Below are 21720 nucleotides of genomic sequence, written 5' to 3'. Positions count from 1 at the left end.
ATTGCCTAATAACATTTTAGCTTTGTAAGTTTTTAATATCATCAAACATACCAATTGACCACAGTTCAACTGTGCTCTCCCTACCAAGCTCGTCCAGCTAGACATTTACCCCTTGAAGGGAGCTTCCCTGCTAACCTCTACTGCCTGTTCCTCTGTTGCACACCTTCCATTCCTTCCTAAACACCAACACCCAGGGAGGATGGGTGATCCTGCAAAGCTCCCATCGTCTCATTGAACCAATTATTCTGCAGGATTCCTTAGCAGATTATGCCCATTAACTCAAGCTCTTTTTCTTTTAATCTTAGTGTTACCAATTTAGCAAAATATTTAAAATTTACCTAACTGAATAATGCAAACTGGTATCAACATTGCAGAAAGTGATTTGGAGAATGGCTTCCCTTTACCATATTCTACTTAATGAACACAAATAAACCCACAGAGGAAAAAAAATGGAAGGTGAATGATAGGAATAGCAATTGTTGGCCACATTAATTAATATCATAACTGTTTTTCATACTCCATTTCCTTGCTTCCGTGTCTTAATTATTTTTGTTTCGTTATTTTCTATATAGCAGGTCTCTTTTAAATACTGAAGGAAATACAGTCAAATGTAAAAACACATTGAGAAACAGATAGTAACTTTTGACTATGCTAATATTAGTGTTACTATATGTGTTTGGAGACAATTATTTAAGTTAATGAATACAAGCAAAGTCTAGGAAATATTCTTCAGGGAAATGTAGTCAGCTTATATTTTCACATCCACAAAAATATTTTGGGGGTTGGAGCAAGACTTACAACTACCAGTGATAGTTAATATATGTTATGGTAATCATAATTGGATTGAGTTACTCAGTCAGCTAAGGGAAAAGCTGTAGGTAGTTGAAATTCTTCCAGCAGACAGCTGCATGGACATGTCAGGAAACTAATTAAAAAGTTCCAGGATGACCATGAAGCTGACACGCCAGGCTGAATATGTGAGAAGCATGCTGAGTCTGAGATGGCACAAATTGCTAGAGCTTATTCTCCAATAAGAAATGGATCCCTTGGTTAAGGACACTGGAGGTCCATCCAGGGGCACTGGCTGTAGGATAGCTTAAGTCTCCCTTCATTGGGAATTTCCCAGAGGGACGAACAGTGGTGACATTTGGGGTAAACATACCATAGATCATCATCATGACAGATGAAGTCTCTGGAACTGTCTAGTGACAGGTCGCTTGTGTTAGGGTCCGGAGTCGACCACCTCTCAAATAGACAGAAGACACTCACGATAATGCAAGTCACACAGTGAGGTTTATGTTGAGTTAGCTGGGGTCCAAGTGTCTGCCCGACGCCGCGGGTTTCAACAAGGACCCAGAGCACTCAAAGCCAGGGGTTTATATAGCATTTTCAAAGCACTTAACTCACAGTAGTTTTCCACAGTTACATATTATTTTTGCAAGTCACACACCTGGGGGTTAAGCAAGAGCAAGATAAGACCACTCCTCAATTAGACAGAGTGGTTTTGCAAGACAAGCTGACCACGGTCGCAGCCGCCCACAACCTGGTGTCCATGATTAACAAGCCTTACCCAGTTCCTCCTCCCCTGAGTCATGTACTCAGAAAATGGCTCTTCAGCTCTTACAGTCAATATTCCAGCAAATGGCAGTAGTCATTTATTATTATTATTATTATTTTGAAGTATCATTGATATACAATCAATCTGATATTGGTTTCAAGTATACAACACAGTGGTTTAATGGTTACCCGTGTTACTTGATCCTCACACCTTCCAGTGCAGTTTCTGTGTCAACAGAGGAGGATGGTACCAAATTGGCTATATTCCCCATGCTGCACTACTATCCCCCTGACTGACTGATATTATGACTGAGAACTTCCGTGCCCTTTTATCCCTCTCCTACCCACCCCTCCCACCCGTTCCCCCATAGTAACCACTAGTTACTTCTCAGTGTCTGTGAGTCTACTGCTGTTTTATTCATTGTTTCAGATGGCAGTAGGATCTTGAAGGGAGACTTTTTAAAATTTGCAAAGCCTCCATATGCTGACTGACTAGAGCTGAGCACATCCGCTCAACACCGCAAAGTCAGTGCTTCCCAACTCGCTCCCTGTCAGGACACACAGACATAGATGGCATCAGTACAGGACAGGCAGAGAGCAGGTGCAAACGGCCACTGGCTCAGGGCCCCTCCCTGCGCTAAGGAGCTAAGCTGCCATTACCCACCAGCTGGAATGTTCTGCCTTCAGGGAAGGCATTCCTCAGGAGCACAATTTGAAAACTACTGATCTAGGGACCAGAGGTTCAGAGAGGGTGGGTGACCTACCCAAGGCCACAAAAACCTAAAAGTGAAAACCTAGAACAAGTCTGACTCTTCCCTGGTGTTTATTTTTCCATTTTTGCTAGATAAAACAGGGTCAGTTACTGGTATATAGTTCCAAAAGAGGAATGACAAAAAAAAAAAAGCCATTTTCCCAAGGTGAAGGTAAAGAAGATACAAAAGAGAAAAACACATAGCATTCTGTACCTAGACTTGGGCACCAGACTGTTGTGCTGATGATTTATAGCTCAAGGTACAGGAAATTGATCATACTGAAACAACTAGATAGCAGCAATGGTTTTTTAAATTCATTTTATAATCATTAATCTACAATTATATGAAGGATATTATGGTTACTAGACTCCCCCTTCACCAAGTACCCCCCCCACAAACCCCATTATAGTCACTGTCCATCAGCATAGTAAGATGCTGTAGAATCACTACTTGTCTTCTCTGTGTTGCACAGCCCTCCCTATACCCCCCCCACATTATACATGCTAATCATAAGGCCCCCTTTCTTTTTCCCCGCCCTTATCCCTCCCTTCCCACCCATCCTGTCCAGTCCCTTTCCCTTTGGTAACTGTTAGTCCATTCTTGGTTTCTGTGATTCTGCTGCTGTTTTGTTCCTTCAGTTTTTCTTTGTTTTTATACTCCACATATGAGTGAAATCATTTGGTGCTTGTCTTTCTCCACCTGGCTTATTTCACTGAGCATAATACCCTCTAGCTCCATCCATGTTGTTGCGAATGGTGCGATCTCTTTTTTTCTTATGGCTGAGTAATATTCCATTGTATATATATACCACATCTTTATCCATTCATCTACTAATGGACACTTAGGCTGCTTCCATTTCTTGGCTATTGTAAATAGTGCTGAGATAAACATAGAGGTGCACCTGTCCTTTTTAAACTGGAGTGCTGCATTCTTAGGGTAAATTCCTAGAAGTGGAATTCCTGGGTCAAATGGTATTTCCATTTTGAGCTTTTTGAGGAACCTCCATTCTTCTTTCCACAATGGTTGAACTAATTTGCATTCCCACCAGCAGTGTAGGAGGGTTCCCCTTTCTCTGCAACCTCACCAACATTTGTTGTTTGTCTTTTGGATGGTAGCAATCCCTACTGGTGTGACATGATATCTCATTGTGGTTTTAATTTGCATTTCTCTGATGACTAGCGATGTGGAGCATCTTTTCATGTGTCTATTGGCCATCTGAACTTCTTCTTTGAGAACTGTCTGTTCAGCTCCTCTGCCCATTTTTTAATTGGATTATTTGCTTTTTGTTTGTTGAGGTGCATGAGCTTTTTATATGTTTTGGATGTCAACCCTTTATTGGATCTGTCATTTATGAATATATTCTCCCATACTGTAGGGTACCTTTTGTTCTATTGATGGTGTCCTTTGCTGTACAGAAGCTTTTCAGCTTGATATAGTCCCACTTGTTCATTTTTGAGCAATGGCTTTTTAAAAATAAAGCTTTATTACTCATTTTTTGGCACCAAAGTCAATAATTCATGGAATACACCACTTCAAGCCACTCAAGAATAGCAGGGAATACCCCTGAAACACATCCCTCCCACGACATTTAGCCCATGGAACAGATCCATGGCTGCTGCCTCTGCAGTGTGAAGGAGAATGAGTCTTTCCACAGAACAAATCCCATTCTTATCTGAAGAACCAAGCCCTATCATCATTTATTATGCAGAACATGTAAAAAAAGAGAAAACAATTCTTAGTTCTTCCCTAACATGTTTAACCCTGCGTCCACTGCTTATAGATGCTCAGCCCATGCACAGCGTACCAGGCCCCATCTCAGCCCAATCTAACCCAAACTGAAAAACACAAAGGCACCTGCCTGGTTTTTGCATCCCTAGTGGTCCACAGACCAGATTCCAAATTTAAAGAACAAACAGTGTTTTTTGGTTCAAAATACATGTGCTAACAGCCCTGATCCCAGACACTAAACTACCTCTCATGCTGTCTGGGACTCATCCTTGTCGACATCGGGCATTTCCTCTGAATTTAAAATTATGTCACAAGCTGAGGAAAGCAAAAACCACCATAACCTTGACTTGCAGGTAAGGACTGGGCCTTGGCTACTAACTGAGACAATTAAAGTGGACCGTTTTTAAAAATTATATTTATTTTTTTATTATTTTTAAAATTTTGGTATTGTTAACATACAATTATTTGAACATTATGTTTCTAGACCCCCCCCATTAACTAGTCCGCCCCCCTCATACCCCATTGTAGTCACTGTAAAAGTGGACCTTTTGAATCTATCACTTAGCATATGGATCCCTTAGGGAGTCATCAGATCTACTAAGGGGCCACCTAGGTTTTGTGACCCATGAAAATCTTCATTCCTGGTCAAAAGACACAAATATATAAAGATGGGTATTGGTAGATTTCTGCATCTGACATGCTTTCTTCCAAATACAGTTGTCTTGAGCTGCTTTATTACTGTTGTTCCACAACAAAATGGTGGTGATGGATGATGGCAGACATCAGGAATGCCAGAAGGAGGGAGGCAGAAAGCCCTCAGGCACAGGAATCTCCTTGCACTGCCAACATTCCTGGTCAGGGAAAGATGGAGAAAACAATGATTTTCTTGTAACACTCCGTCCAGCACTCTGAAGCCGGAAGAAACTCTGAGGCGCAGCACATTAAGTCCTATGGAGCAGCAGTCAGAAGGGAAAATGTATAGTGTTGTGTGTAAGACGTCTGCCTCTGTATGAGGCATGACAGAAGACAAGTGTTCTGCAGTCACCATGCCTCCCCTGCCCCACCCCCCAGGGCCTGGCCTCGTTTGCTGTCACTTGTTCTCCCCGCAGGGCCACTGGAATTTGGAAGTCTGTGGACAGTCTTGGAAGACCTACCAAAGAATTATAAATTATTTATCAAAGTTAACCTCTTAAAAATGTTTGGCTCTTAGGCAGAAAAAGACAAGTACCAAATGATTTCACTCATATATGGAGTATAAGAACAAAAAAAAACTGAAGGAACAAAACAGCAGCATAAATACAGAACCCAAGAGTGGACTAACAGTTACCAAAGGGAAAGGGTCTGGGGAGAATGGGAGGGAAGGGAAGGATAAGGGCAGGGAAGAAGAAAGGGGGGATTACGATTAGCATGTACAATGTGTGTGGGGGGTACAGGGAGGGCTGTACAACACAGAGACAACAATTAGTGATTCTACAGCATCTTACTACACTGATGGACAGTGACTGTGATGGGGTTTGTGGGGGGGACTTGGTGAAGGGGGTAGTCTAGTAAACATAATGTTCCCCATGTAATTGTAGATTAAGGATACCAAAAAGAAAATGTTTGCCTCTTGGAAACAGGGGAGGAGTCTGGCTGAAAGTATGGCTTGTTCTCATGGAGAAAAGTGACCACATTAACCAGTTCCCCAGACCTGAGACTGAGACCAAAACCTTGGCTATTATGCAAAAAAGTGTACTGGTGAGACAAGAGTTATTCAACACATTTTATTTATCTCTTAGGATAGCTTTCCACAGGCAATATGGACATTGACTTAGGAGATGAAATGGCAGCCCATAAGATTATGAAAGAATCATGGACAAAAATGTAGGATTCTTCAATAGAACAAAAAGGTACCCTAAAATATGGGAGAACATATTCATAAATGACAGATCCGATAAAGGATTGACATCCAAAACATATAAAAAGCTCATGCACCTCAACAAACAAAAAGCAAACAATCCAATTAAAAAATGGGCAGAGGAGCTGAACAGACAGTTCTCAAAGAAGAAGTTCAGATGGCCAATAGACACATGAAAAGATGCTCCACATCGCTAGTCATCAGAGAAATGCAAATTAAAACCACAATGAGATATCATGTCACACCAGTAGGGATTGCTACCATCCAAAAGACAAACAACAAATGTTGGTGAGGTTGCAGAGAAAGGGGAACCCTCCTACACTGCTGGTGGGAATGCAAATTAGTTCAACCATTGTGAAGAGAAGAATGGAGGTTCCTCAAAAAGCTCAAAATGGAAATACCATTTGACCCAGGAATTCCACTTCTAGGAATTTACCCTAAGAATGCAGCACTCCAGTTTAAAAAGGACAGGTGCACCTCTATGTTTATCGCAGCACTATTTACATAGCCAAGAAATGGAAGCAGCCTAAGTGTCCATTAGTAGATGAATGGATAAAGATGTGGTATATATACACAATGGAATATTACTCAGCCATAAGAAAAAAAGAGATCGCACCATTCGCAACAACATGGATGGAGCTAGAGGGTATTATGCTCAGTGAAATAAGCCAGGTGGAGAAAGACAAGTACCAAATGATTTCACTCATATGTGGAGTATAAGAACAAAGAAAAACTGAAGGAACAAAAAGCAGCAGAATCACAGAACCCAAGAATGGACTAACAGTTACCAAAGGGAAAGGGACTGGACAGGATGGGTGGGAAGGGAGGGATAAGGGCTGGGAAAAAGAAAGGGGGCCTTATGATTAGCATGTATAATGTGGGGGGGCATAAGGAGGGCTGTGCAACACAGAAGACAAGTAGTAAGTCTACAGCATCTTACTATGCTGATGGACGGTGACTGTAATGGGGATTGTGGGGGGGACTTGGTGAAGTGGAGAGCCTAGTAAACATAATGTTCTGCATGTAAGTGTAGATTAATCATAACAAAATAAAAAAAATAGGGTCTTTGAAGATGTAATTACAGAAAGGATGGAGAAGAGATAAAAAAAAATGTAAGGTTCAGAAAAATCAAGAGAAGATTGCGATCAGAGTCTAGAGATCTGAAGCTTGTTAGACCCAGGCCCATTCAAGGACAGCAACAGTTTGGCACATGCTGGTCTAAGGGTGTCTTACCTCCACAAACCGTTTGAGGCGTGTGAAGGAGCCCATCTGCTCTGAGCTTGTGATGGCTTCGATCCTACAGGGAGAGAAAAGAGACATTGAGTCACACCTACAGTTCACACCTGTCTTTTGGAGCCAAGTTCAGCACCCTGTTGATCTGAAGGAAGGGGCAGAGATGTCTTAAAAGGCTAAGAATGCTGTTGTTTTTCCAAATGGTCTCAACTTTCTTTCCAAACCAGACAAAGGAGAAGAGAGTGCTGTTCCTCCCCAAGGTGTCCGTGGTCAGGTGGGATATGGCTGCCAATGTCTTTCTCCCCATTGAGATGCCAATGAGCTGGGAAGGGGAAGAAGGCTACAGATAGGGGAAAAGCCACACTAGATTCAAGCCAGATGGTCGATAAATCAGCTTCTCCAACAGATTTATTGATTGATGGGATTTGACTCTGTTTAATTCATAACTGCATGTAATCACCATCCCAGATTATCTGGGGGAGTTTGGAAAAGGACAGTTTTAAAAATGTTCGGTATCTGAATCTAAGATCTTCCTAATTTGTTTTCTTTTAGCTAATAATGTGTAAGAGAGACTCTTAAGAACTGTGTGTTCAAATATCAAGAAAAGATGGGAGATGTCACACTTTGCACAGGTGTTTTTAACTGAATCAAAAACGGCACATAACAGTGCCTATAGGTATCTGCTGTCATGAGTTTCACCCACCAAACCCCCAAGTGTCTGCTCAGTGAGGTAATACCGGGGTAAGTAGTCTTCCTTGATGAAAAGCATCATTTCCCAGAACTGGACCTGGTTTTGCTTCATGAGGGCATTCCCACATACCTGCAGGGGAAGACAGGCACAGAGTAGAGAATGAAAATTCACTCACGTGGGAGACCCCTTTCAGCACAACCAGCCCTCTGCCTTCCATTCATATCAAGAATTTTAGCCACAATGCCACTTGGCTAGTTAACTACAGGAACTGATGGAAAAATTCAACTTTTTTCAGAAGCATTCCTCTGTATATGCCAATACCTCCCTTTAACCAGACTGCCAGGTAGCCAGGTATTTCAGAAAACCAGAAAATGTGAATCAAACTTAAATATTCTTCGATTCTATTGAATGGAAGCCTTTCAAACCATGTGGCACACCTCTCAACCTCACTGAGCACAGTACACAGAACACCACTTGTGTTCTCAGTGATTCAGGATCACTACTCACGTACGTAACTTCAGGAACTGAAAGGTGACTAGAAACTATTGACATTATAGGCCAAATGACCCCAGGTTGTATGGTATGTACGCCAAGCCTTTATTCTTTCAGAAGTGTCTCTTTCCCACAGAAGCCTGACCCTCACCCTAGAGTGGGAGCATTGGTTTATCTTATGTTCTTTCCTGGGAACTAGGGGTCACGGTGGTGGGACACCAGTTCCACTAGGCTGGGTGACCACGCTGAGGCTGAGGGATACTGCCTGGATGGCCATCTTCTCCACTGTGCACAGGGAGCTGGAGGAAAGTTGGCTTATATGGCAAGAATGAGGCAGTTTGCAGGAGAAGCACAAATGATCAATCACGTGGCCCCAGAGAGACACTTGGTACCTGGCGACACTCAGTTCCTGGTCCCGGCCCTTGTGAGATTCCACCACATGCCTCACCCTTCGTTCTTGGTGTCACTCTCCACCCTAAAATAAACTCACCTTTTCCCTCACATTAGGATGCAGTTTTCTGTTGTTTAAAACAAGAAAACATCCAGAGAGAAGGAAAGAACAGTGGGAGAAGTGGAGAGCTAGGCTGGTTTGTGTTGGGGCTCGGGAAGCAGTTCTGACACTGGGTCCTAGAGCTGCTCACCACTCGCCTCTGCTTCCACACCGCTACCCCGTTCACATCACGCAGGGGTCCCAGGGCTGCCGCAACCACTGCCTTCCCTCTGAGACAACTGCATCACTTACCTCCAGAAAGTCAAAGAGGAGGGTGGCTGTCACGTCCAACAGTGGCTCCATGTTTAAGATCTTTGCCAACCAACGCCAGCCATGATTTAAGACATGAGGATAAGCCTGGGAGAACAGAAATTTGCCTATAATTCAATCTCATTTTATTCAGCGATCTAAATTCCCAGTGTTAGAATCCAGCCATTAGATGTGAACCCGCAGATCACCTAAAACAAGCACATGCCTCAGGGCAGCAGCACAACCCAAGCGAATCATGATTTTAAATGTTCCAGCACACTGGGACCCACATATTCTTTTCAGGATCCCCTGAATACACATCTGTCAGCTATAGTTCAAGGAGTTCCACAGGCCAACAGCTACCCTTATAGATGTTTTACTTATTACTCATCACTTTTGCTGCCTTTAGCACAGAACCTGGGACACAGCAAGTACACAATAAAAACTGCTCAGATCCGGTTCGCTTATATTCCTTTCTCTTCACGTCCGCAAGTCCATAACTTCTTCATCTCTAATCTGTATCCTGGGGAAAGCATAGGGCCGTGGCTCTGTCCTTGACAGTGTGGATCCTGTGGCTTGCTAAGCCTCCATCTGTCCATCAGTGAGGACACGACCTAGATGACCTCTAAGGCCCAACTGGGTCTAATATGACACTTTCTTGCTCACACTTCTTCTAATAAAATCTTTAACCTTAATGACTGATTACCTTACTCTTGTCTGACAGCCTCTTCTACAAACCCAGTTCTTTAGTGTCTTATATGAATCAGTCTTTGAACAAATGGCTCTAATGATCCAAAAGTTTCCTAATAATTAACATGAACTTCTTTAGAGACTACCCATGAAGCCGGAATACCCTTTAGCTTAACATGCAACTAGACTGCCCTCTCTGGAGGACTCCCTGGATAGAGCATCTGCTTCAGCTAGAACACGAGAATGAGGGCTGACTCTCGTCACTGCCAGGAGGCCTGGTCGGCTACCTCCTGTTCGCTGTCATATGGCCCCCGGAGCTGGATGATGGCAGCATACAGACGGATCATCCCAGACATGCGTTTCAGAAATCTGCTCTGCTGTTCCACCTTGGAATCCTCCACTACGTAGCCAAGCATCCTATGTAGGAAGAAAAATCTCAATGTGATAAGGCTGAAGTGAAGGTGACAATCTATTTTCATGGCTAAAATAACACTACATTAGTATTATGTTTAGCATTATTAAATTATTAGATATTACATTTGTAGAATACTTAATTTACAAAGTACTCATCTCCATGATCGAATCTGTGCATCATCTAAGCCCTTTGAGGTAACTCACAGGAGGTAACTCATATCGTTGCCCCCACAGACAAATAAGGAAAATGATGCTCAAAGGAGTTAAATGATTTACCCATTCTGCAAATCTATTAAATGACAAAGCAGGTACCCCCTGGATTCTAGATCCAGTATTCTTTCCATTAAACTATCTTGATTATTGTACCTAAATCCACAAATTCCAAAAGTCACCCAGTTTACATGAAAGACACTGTGTTTTCTGATAGTTCACTCAAGGGGCATTAAGAGGAGCTGAAAGTGGGGGTGAAACGAATCCCAATTCTATTTCTCTTTCACTCATCACCCTCATAGCCAGTGAGGAGAAACAACTCTACCTCTGATAGTCTTCCAAAGCCATGCCCTCCTTGAAGGCTGGGTAAAAAGGAACTGAGTAAGGGCAATTCTTGTGCAGATGAGCCAGAATGAGGGCCCCCACTTTGGGGAAGAGTCCCCAGATCCCGGACACCACCACTGCGATGGGAAACGCTGCCTCATGGTGCGAGGCCACTTCCTCAGCTCCTTGTTTCTGGGGACAGAGAGACAGAACTTAATACTCACGGGAGGCTTAAACATTGTGTACCAACCCCTTCTTCCATACCTCTGGCAATAAGGTTTCTCACCACAAATTTCTCTGCCAGTTTGTACTGCACAAAGTCCAGGCCCTGTGGGTGAAGTGTGACAGACACGGTGCACCCACCACACTGAACAGGTTCTCCAGAGAGTAGGTCATGGATCTTGTCAAAGACCTCCTTCAGCTTTGAGCCTGGATATGACAGAGATAGTTTAGTGAGAAGACACAACTGCAGATCGTTTCTCATCATTGTAATAACAAGGCCTCTATATAACTCCAGCTATTAAGTGCTATAGAAGTTCAGAGCCTGAAGTTAAAATACTGGTGTGGATAAATATTTGACAATCAAATGCACGTTATCTGAGGTGCAGAAGTACATACAACATGGTACCATCTCAAAAGAATTCCTTACTTGGGAACAAACTAATTCTGAAATTGACACATCAAATAGAGAGACAAACAGTATGGAAAAGGTGTGAACTGTAACAGACCCTATGGGCTGTGGTTGGTATCTCCAAAACAAAGATATCATCTCCAGGAAGAAAACATCTAAAGGATCTCCCCAACACATAATGATGCCCCACCCCCGCCGCCCCAGGACCTGCTCTCCTTCATCCTCAGAGACAGAAGAGTGGGCTACACTAGCCATTTGGATTGCAGGTCCTGCATGCCCCATCCCCAGCACTGGCTACAGTTAGAGAAGGAGTGGGCAGGCCGAACCAGCCAACAGTCAACTCCTTGCAGTGCTGGCCTACAGCACACACCTGTGAGCAGTGGGCCCAGCACCTGCCATGTGGACCAAAAATAAGAACAAAGATATACAGAGTGAAGACAAGATGGAAGAGAGAAAGGCAAAAACGTTTCTGCTTCTGGAGAATGTAGCCACATAGCCCCATTCCTGCCACTATGTTCTGTGAAAAACCCCTTTACCTTAAGAACAAATGCCTTTTTTTTTGATTAAGCAGCTCTAAATTAGTTTCCATTATTTGCAATGAAAATTTACATGAATGAATACAGCATCGCTAGTTTAGAAATACTGGATCAATTCCTAATTACTTGGAGAAATGTTATAAAAATCTCAGAAATATCCTTCCCAAACCACCAATTCAATTCCATTAAAAAAAAAAAAAAGCCCACCCCATTTCTTAGGAAGTAAAAAGAGAAGGAGGGAATAATGAATTAAATAATTAGATATCACAGAAACCCCAACACTAATAATTCCCAGAAAAACAGAAATAGAGACTCAAACTTTACAGAGATTATTAAAATACATACATTTCCATACAAACACACCCAGCTCACATCCATACTTACTGGTTTACTGAGGGTTTCAGAGAAGCTGTCTGGCCCAAACCCCCATCCAGTCCCTTTCTCCATGCTTCTCCTGTTAGGAAAGCCAGCTCCCCACCCGATGGCTGACACGGCCTCCCACATCCCATATACCACGCCAGCACCGAAGATACTTAAATTCTGCTTGAATCTAACAACTCGTGGACATCCACCTCTAAAGAGACAGGAATTGGGTGCTCTCTCAGTGACCTGACGTTTACCAGGCACTGATGCTAGTACACGTCTATGTCTGGCTGCAGGACAAGGGCTTACGGAAGTGACAGAGACAAAGGGACAGAGTCAGGAGACACACAGAAAAGTGAAGAACAGCAAAACTAGAGCCTAGTCAGACGGGGAGCGTGAGTGAAACAGAGGAGGCAGTTAAGCGGACTTGCAGGTTTCCAGCTCAGTGACTAGCTGGGAACAGTGTGGGTCACTTAGCATGAGCAGGAGGAAAGCAGGCGTGGGAAGATGACGAGTTCAAACTGGAACGCGCTGAACCCCAGGCATGCGGAAGCCGCTCACTAACGCCCAGGAGAGACGCTGCTCAGACAGCAGAAGCTAGGGAATCTAGAGCTCGGTGGAAAGGAATGAACCAGACTGCGGAGTCGCCGGCACTGGAGGTCACCTTGGAAGCCGCAGTGTGTGCAGAATGAGAAGCACTGAGGGGTGAGGTGGGTTCCTAGGGAACACCTATAGTTAGAGGGAACAGAAGCCCACATGGGAGGAGGTGGGGTAGGAGGAGAACCTGGAAGAGAGCACTGTCACAGAGGGCCACAAAATGGAGGCCACAAGGAAGGGAATAATCCCTGGCACCAAGCACACCCACGAGGAAGACTAGAAAATACTTACATATAGAATCAAAGGGAACATTTTAGGATGTGAGGCACTTAAGTATATTTAAAGGGAAAGGAGCCTACAGAAGGGAACAATTTGCAGTAAACAGGAGAGAAAGGCAAGAAATGACGAGGAGAAGTCTTGAAGGAAGGGATGGGAACAAGCGGAGGGAGAAGGAGCCATGGGCTGGAAGGACACCTGTCCTTTGAACCAGGATGCTAAGGGGGAAATACAGCTGTGGACAGGTGGGAGGGGCAAGCACCTCCGGCTCTCAGGGCTGACTGCGGTCACCCAGGGGGCCTGGGGATGAGCTGAGGAGGGCAATGCAGGTGAGGAACGGCCATCTAGTCAGCATGTCCCCTGTGGCTACCACAGGAAAAGGCACTTCACATTCCTGAAAGCTATACGTTCTTATTTATTTACACCCTGCCCTGCTCCAGAGAGAATTTCCGGCAGCAAAGTGTTACTGAGTTCTGTTGTGGCAGGTATCGTGTAACTACGAACAAGGCATTGGGACGCCGACACGTTCAGGGAGCAGCAGCATTTATTAGTGCCGGCCCTGGCTCAGCGGATTCCTATCCACAGGCTGAGCCCCAAGTGCAGCAGGGCTGTGCCTTCTATACATTCACCAGAAGGTTTGGGGGGGTAGGTCAGCACCCAGGAACCGTTACAGTGGGAGCTATATAGGTGTACCCAGGATGCTAGTTATATTTTAATCTATGTCTGTAAAGGTTACCCAGGTATTCGTATTATAAACAAATGGGCCTCCACGACTATGATCAAGAAGCTGTTCCGTACCACTGAGTCCCACAATAAGAACACATTGTGACATCGCTTCAATCTCAAGCACCCAAGCTCCTTGTGATTCTTCTACATTCTTGAAGCCTCAACAGAAAAGTTGTCTCCCTGGCTTCCTACCACATTGTGACATAGCCTCTCAAGGGCTGAAGCTGAGACTCTCCTATACTTTTTAGGTAAAAAGTTAATCAGGGGCCCTGGGAGCCATGCTAAGTCAGAGCAGCCTTCCAGCTGTACACACGCTGTGGCCACTTGGCTGCAGTCGGTAATCCGGAGGCTTCTGTGAACTGGAACCTGTTTCTATAGAAGAAGAAGAAGGGTCTTTTCTGTTTGGTTTTTACTCTGAATCTCAGTCTCTGGGGAGAAACGGACTTGTTTTAAAGTATTTAGGCAGGCTTCAAGTTTGGAAAGATGATGAAACAGGACAAAAGCAAAGAATAGGTCACATCCTAGGTTCCCTTAGAAATGTTTTCAGCAGTAACTTTCAACTCCAGCTAAGAGCCTTGATAAATAATTTACTACTAATACACAGCTTATTTTTAACACATGAGTCAACAAATACGTACCAATTACCTTCTGTGTGTTGAAGAGGAAATAAAGCAGAGTAAAACAGGACTCACAGAACTGACACGTACCTGATTCAACTGTGAACGCTTGGTTGAACATACTCTGTTTATAGAAACCTTACAGATAAATAGATTTAGAATCTTAAAAAACAATAAAATGAAGTGAAGGGCCATGCTCTTAACCCCTCTGACTAACCTGATAGGGTGGAGATTTGGCTCACTGGGATGGTGGCAGCCTTCTGGAGGTCCATCTTTATCTTTCTGACCTGCCCGAAGAAAACAGTGAGAAGGCAGAGAGTTTTGAAGAGCTGAGTAGAGGCCGTTAGGGTCAGGGAACATGAGGGGCTAGAGAACTTCCTGGGGGACACAGCATGAGAAGGCCCAGAGAACTCCTGATTTACACTGCTGCCTACCTGACTGTCTTTGCTGCTGGTCAGTCCCTCAAAGGCCAACACACACTGACTGGCAACGTCCTGTAGCTGCTGGTACCACTGCATTGTGCTGTCTTGTGCATTGAACTGGAGTTCTGAGGGGTAACAGAGAGGCTTTCTTAATAGCCAGCATTTGCTGATGAGCCAGGCACTATTCTCATCTCCTTACATATGCTATGAACTGCTTTCAGCATCATAATAATCCTGTGAAGGACATACTGTAATTATCTTCATTTTATAGATTAGGCAACAGCATGGAAAGGTTAAGTAATTTCCAAAGTCACACTGCTAGGAAGCAGAAAAACTAGATTGCCACCAATCTGGCTCCAAAACCAGCATTATTCTCAAGTGGTATGCTATACTTATTCCCTGATGTAGTAAATGAACACATATCTTGTTCACACATGTTTATCTAAAATACTCAGTGGCAGGTATGCTTGGAATAATACATCTACTAGGATTACACACAATTTCAATCCTCATGGCACAGGCTGCAATCTGAGGTCAGGCTCCACAGCAACCAAACTGACTGCAATTCAGTAAAAGCACATTATGTAAAAGTTCTAGGAAACCATCCTGTGGCCTAACACAATATTTAAAGCACATTCGTTTTTCTTTTCACACTCAGAGTGAAAGGGTTCTCGCCACACCAAAACTCACCGTCATTCTGTTTCCTTCCTAGGCCCTGGCTGGGATCCGGGGACTCTGTGTGGACCTCAGGCCCCTGCTTCCCCTGGGACTCCTGCTGCTTTAACCGGGCCTCCTCCGCCTCCTGCCTCCTCTTGTCCTCACAGGCCCTGGCGATCTCCTGCTCCATGTTCCTAAGGAGGACCCACATTTCCTGCAGAGCCCTCTCGGCCACAGCCTGGTCCTCTGCCGTGGGAAGGCTGTTCTGTGAGGGTGACAGAGACAGACCTTAGTGGTTATTGCCTAGGCACCTGGGAATGGAATCATACCTCACGCAAATCAGTACGCTTCCAGAATTGGGATTTTTGTGCCAATGGAGTACCTGCATTCAATGCGTTCAGACCTACTGTTTTCTGTTGTCTTATAGGTAACACTGATTCACCATCACATCCACAGTATCTGAAGATAGATTTTTCTATGCTGTCACCAATAATAGTTGGAATAGTTCTTCAAAAGCTTCAGACAACACTCCAGATAAAAGTGATACTGTGTATTCCATATGCTAATGGTGATTTTGAACTTACTTTAACATTTACTAGGTAATTATATTTCTGCTCTTATAAGCTGCTTGTTCTGTCCTTTGCTCGTTTTTCCATTAGTGGGATGGACGTAGGTAGAAAGAGCGTGATGTACTTATCTTTTTTTCCCCATAAATCACAAGAACTCTTTGTATCACAGACGTTGAATATACCTCTGCTGTATATGCCACAAATACATTTCCTAACGTATAAACTGTGTCTTTAATGTTTATGTGCTTACAGTTATTGACCCTTTCCATTTACATTGGCTTTTATTGCTATGCTTACACAGGGTTTCCATGCCTTAATTCAAATATTCACCTGGATTTTTTCCCACTGAACATAATTTTTTCTTCTTGTTTCTTTACAATATTACATTTAAACACCCCAGAAATATGGAGTAAGATGAAAGAATGGTACAAATTTAATATTTGCTTTTATGGTTCTAAATAATCGCCATTTCCCCACTGATTTGAAATGATACCTTTGTATATATTAATTACCTATAAAAAATGTGTGTCTTTCTGGGGCTTGCTATGCTGTTCCACTAATCTTGCTGTCTGTACACAGGCAAGAAGAAGCTGCTTTAACTATGGTGTTAGAAAATGTTTTTTTATTTGATTGCAAGTTCCCCATCAGTAGATTTCTTTTTGAAACAGTCTGCATATTTTTTATTAAAATTTCACTAGATTTATTGATTTGGGCAAATTTGGTAACTTACTTTAAGGAGGCCTCAGGAACATGGCAAATTCTTCTGTTCATTCAAGCCTCATTTTATAAATTCAACTAAATTCCATACTTTTCTCCATGTAAATCGCATCTATTTCATGCTAGTTTATTTTTTGAAAGAGTATTTTTTGTCAAAAACTTTTTTTTTTTGACAGAGTATTTTTAACTTGGCCACATTACTAAAATCTCATTAAAAAAACCTCATAGTTTCTAGTTTTCTTACTCTTAGCTTTTGAGGTAGACATGCTATCACCAAATCACATTTCTTCATTTAAATATTTATACTTTGTTATAATTATTTTGTATTGGCTAAAACTTTAAAAACAACATTGAAGAAAGGTAATAATGTGCTATATTATTTGTCTCCCACTTTTAACAGCATTATCTGAAATGTAGTCATAGATGGATACATATTCTTGATCATATTAACAAGAAACATGTTTTTATTCTGTTTACCATGTAAGTTTTTTTAATTAGGAAAGGACATCAAATTGTAACATACACATTCACAATATCAGATGAGATAAACATATGATTTGCTTCATTAACCTATTAATGAAATGAATTTCACAAACAGATTTCATAACAACTGAACCAGCTTCATGTTACTCTTTGACTAACACCTGTGGTTATAATGCATTATTCTTTCATGCCTCTGATAAATTTTATTTACTTATCTTTTATTTAGAACTTCTCCTCATAAATGAGATTGCATAAATCAGAATGAAATGCACATTTTTGTGTGTGTGCTATTGTGTTAGAATTTGACTATCAGGATTATAAAATGAATTGAGACATTCTACATTATTTTCTATGTTCTGTCCTATAAACACATTTCATGGTTTTGTCCAGTAAATCAATGACACCTCTCATTTTAAACCAACTTGTCCAAGGTAGTAAAATAAGAAAATTCTACAGGAATTTCATGTTAAGTTTTCCCTTTTTGATACTAAAATATATTATACAGCTATATCTAAAAGAGGGTGATTCTGGTATAGGAATAAAAACCCGTATCAAGAAAACAGAAAAGATTATTGCAAAAGAGCTCCCAGGGTAGTATTTAGTTTGGTGAAAGAGATTTACAAATCAGGGTGGAGAAGTAGTAATAAAACAGTATGAATATTTTTAAATTAAGATCTTTATCTCCCACCAATCATCAAACAAATTGCAGATGGATTAAATGAGGAAAAAAACCCAGAATTTCTTTACATCAAAAACGGCATATAAACTATGGTTGTACTATTCTATGCAGTTATGTAAAGAAATGAGGGAAACTCTACGTGTTGCTAAGCAGTTATCTCCAGGATAAATTATGTGTAAAAAAGCAAAGTCTTCTGAATACATCTCCTCAGGCAAGGGAAACAAAATAAATAATGAACAAATAGGACTATATCACACTAAAAAGCTTCTGTACAGCAAAGGACACCATCAGTAGAACAAGAATGCTTTCTACAGTATGGGAGAATATATTCATAAATGACATATCTGATAAGGGGTTAACATTTAAAATATAGAAAGAACTCACATGCCTCAACACCCAAAAAACAACCTGATTAAAAAATGGGCAGAGGATATGCACACACAGTTCTCAAAAGAAGAAATTCAGATAGCCAACAAGCACATGAAAAGATGCTCCACATCGCTACTCATCAGGGAAATGCAAATTAAAACTGCAATGAGATATCACCTCACACCAGTTAAGATGGCCAACATCCAAAAGACAAGAAACAATAAATGGTGGCAAGGATGCAGAGAAAGGTTAACCCTTCTACACTGTTAGTGGGAATGTAAATTAGTTCAACAACTATGGAAAGCAATTATTGAGGTTCCTCAAAAAACTAAAAATAGAAATAACATTTGATCCAGAGATTCCACTCCTAGGAATTTGCCCCCAAAAAACAAGATCCCAGATTCAAAAAGACATATACACCTCTATGTTTATTACAGCACTATTTACAATAGGTATGGAAGCAACCTGAGTGTCCATCAATAGATGAATGGATAAAGAAGATGTGGTATATATATATATATATATATATATATATATATACACACAATGGGATATTATTCATCCATAAGAAGAAAACAAATCCTAATATTCGCAACAACATGGGTTGAACTAGAGGGTATTATTCTCAGTGAAATAAGCCAGGCGGAGAAAGACAAGTACCAAATGACTTCACTCATTTGTGGAGTATAAGAACAAAGCAAAACTGAAGGAACAAAACAGTAGCAGACTCACAGAACCCAAGAAAGCACTAGTGGTTACCAAAGGGGAGGGGTTGGGGAGGGTGGGTGGGGAGGGAGAAGGGTATTAAGGGACACTATAATCCGTAATCACAATATAGGTAGGTCTCAGGGAAGGCAGTACAGCACAGAGAAGATAAGTAATAACTTTACAGAGTCTTACTACACTGGCAGACAGTGACTGCAATGGGGGGGTTGGGGCTTGAGGACTTGATAATATGGCTGAATGTTGAAACTACAGTGTTATTCATGTGATACCTTCATAAGATTGTATATCAATGACACTTAAATAAAAAAAAATAGGGGCAGGGGGTGGCAGCCTGAAAGCACTGGGCCACACCCCTCAAACAACCCCTAAATTGAAAAAAAAAAAAAAATCAAAGTCTAGAATAGTACATCCAGTAAGCTATCTTTTACCTTGGAAGAAGAAGACATATATAAAGCAAACCAAAAGGCTGAACGCTGTGTGGATCTTAATTTTCTAACCAATTCTTAAAACATTTTGAAACAATTACAGAAATTTGAACAATGACTTGATATCTGGTCATATTAAGGAAACTTTTTAGTTTTTTAGATGTAAGATTAGTATTTGGTTATGTCAACAGAGTTTTATCTTTTTAGAGGTACATACGAGGGCCATACTTTTAGAGGTACAAACCACTTTTAGAGGTACATACCAAAGTATTTCCCAGATAAACCAACATGTTTCTGTGTTTGCCATCTGGGGGAGGGGCGCGGGTGGAAGAACAGATGAAGCAAGACTGCCCCGTGTTGAGTCTTGCCGAAGCTGGGGAATGGGTGCATGAGGCCCCCTGGGCTGTCCTACTTCTGTACAGGTTTGAAATTTTACAAAAAGAAAGGTAAGCAAAAGCCATAGAGAGAATTCAAAGGGAACAACAGGCTATAAAAATAAACTTCTTCCTCAGATATGATAAATGCTTAAAGTTCTTAATAATTTATAGGTCATATAAGTTGGTTTTTTAAATCATGAACTCTGGTAGACATGTGAACTAAGGGTGAGAACATACAATTTATACAAGTGTGAATTGGTATAACTTCTGGATGTGAATCAAGAACCTTAAAATTCTTTGACTAATTCACTTCTAGGAATTTATCTCAAATAATCAGAACTATGGATAAGACATATAAGCTGCTGTTTTATGCATGGTAGTAAGAATAAAGAAACTTAACTATTCAACAGGCAGTATTTTTTTCAATAAATTTTAGTATGGCATATGTTGGAAGTCTCCAATTACATCTGTTTATCAAATATTTATTTCATATCTACTATGTGTCAAGGCAATACCTGCATTTCTTAACGGCACCTTAAAAACATCAAAATACTTTTAACGATTGCTCAAAGAAAAGCAATATGCATTTCTGTAAAGTTTCCATGTTTACCATAAGCACAGCAGGTAAATATTACCGAATGAATTAAAGTATTTTGCAATCAGAAGAAACATGTACTTTTTAAGTTACAATATGAAACTCTACCTAGATGAGTCCAGTTTGGGGTGGGGAATCTCACACTTACTGTCAGGGAAGAAACAGAAAATGTAACAGTGGCTAACTCTAGCTTAGGAGATGACAAGTGATGTTTGCCATTCTCTACAATAAGCAGGCACTAGTTTTGAATCAGAAAACAATTTTGTTCTTAAGGTTCTCCATGTCAAAGACAGAAGACAGAGTCCCTCTGAAGCCCCCTCACCTCACAATTGGCCCAGATGATCCTGGAGATGATGCCACACAGCCGGTTGCCTCGGGTGCGGAAGGCAGGAAGGTCAACCTTCAGGCCCCTGTGCTGCTGCTCCAAGGTGTCCAGCTGCCGGATGAGGTGCAGCATCTCCTCCTGCAGGGTGTAGAGTCTCTGCAGGCGGATCCGGCCTTCTTCCTTCCGCAGCCGCTCTTGTTCGACTTGCTGCAGGCGCTGTTGCTCTAACTCCCACAGCCTCTGATTTTGCATCTGTAGAAAGGGTTGTCAGGTTACCTCTCTCCGAGGGGCTCCTGGGCCCTCTCTCTCTACATTCTTCAAGTCCTGTGTGGCCCCAGAGCAGGAAGAGGACAGCCCAAGGCCAGGCATACAGAGGCCTATGGGCCAGGTCCTCCATGACTGCCAGAACATGACTCCGCAGGCAGTGTACAGCCAGACGCTGAACCACCCACACGGACTGCCCAGGCTCTGACCTCTGCTCTGCGACGATGCTCGGCTTTGAGTTTCTCGTGGCGTAACAGGGCTTCTCTGGAGCTGAGGGGAAAATGGCAGAAAGAAGAGCTGGGGATACTTCCTGTGGTCGCTTGACCTCTCCTAACAGCCTCAATCTCTGTCAGATGTTGGTCCTCTTCCCAGGTTTGCTCAGTTTTCTACATTAAAAGCTTCTCTGTTATTTTGATACTTAAAGGATTCAAAATAAGTTGGACTCTTTTTCCCTTTGGGTTTTGGGCTGGGAAAGAGTTCCAGTTGAGCACACTGACATTCCTGGTCATACCCCCCCAGGGCAGCCTACCTGTTCTCCATCATTTTGCGTAGGTCCTGGAGTTCTTTACGACGCTCCAGCGCCCGCCGTGCATCATACTGCTTCAGTTGTTCGGAAGCCGCATCAGCAAAGCCTCGCAT

At 42.2% G+C, this 21720-nt stretch overlaps 1 protein-coding gene across 1 annotated transcript; it reads right to left on the bottom strand.

The window, feature by feature from the left end:
- Positions 1–4570: 4570 nt before the first annotated feature.
- Positions 4571–21720, bottom strand: LOC108399147 (mRNA export factor GLE1-like). Its single transcript, XM_037024681.2, has 13 exons — positions 21611–21720; positions 21291–21351; positions 20815–21069; positions 15586–15817; positions 14908–15020; positions 14691–14760; positions 11014–11156; positions 10729–10919; positions 10067–10196; positions 9093–9197; positions 7905–7987; positions 7168–7231; positions 4571–4888 (listed from the first exon to the last, which is right to left on the bottom strand). The coding sequence occupies exons 1-13, from the start codon at positions 21718–21720 to the stop codon at positions 4820–4822; spliced, it is 1626 nt and encodes a 541-aa protein (XP_036880576.2). The 3' UTR covers positions 4571–4819.

This window comes from Manis javanica, chromosome 3, assembly GCF_040802235.1.
Source record: "Manis javanica isolate MJ-LG chromosome 3, MJ_LKY, whole genome shotgun sequence".
NCBI classification, from domain to species: domain Eukaryota; kingdom Metazoa; phylum Chordata; class Mammalia; order Pholidota; family Manidae; genus Manis; species Manis javanica.
The sequence above is the reverse complement of the archived record's forward strand: the minus strand, read 5'-3'. Positions and strand labels throughout refer to the sequence as shown.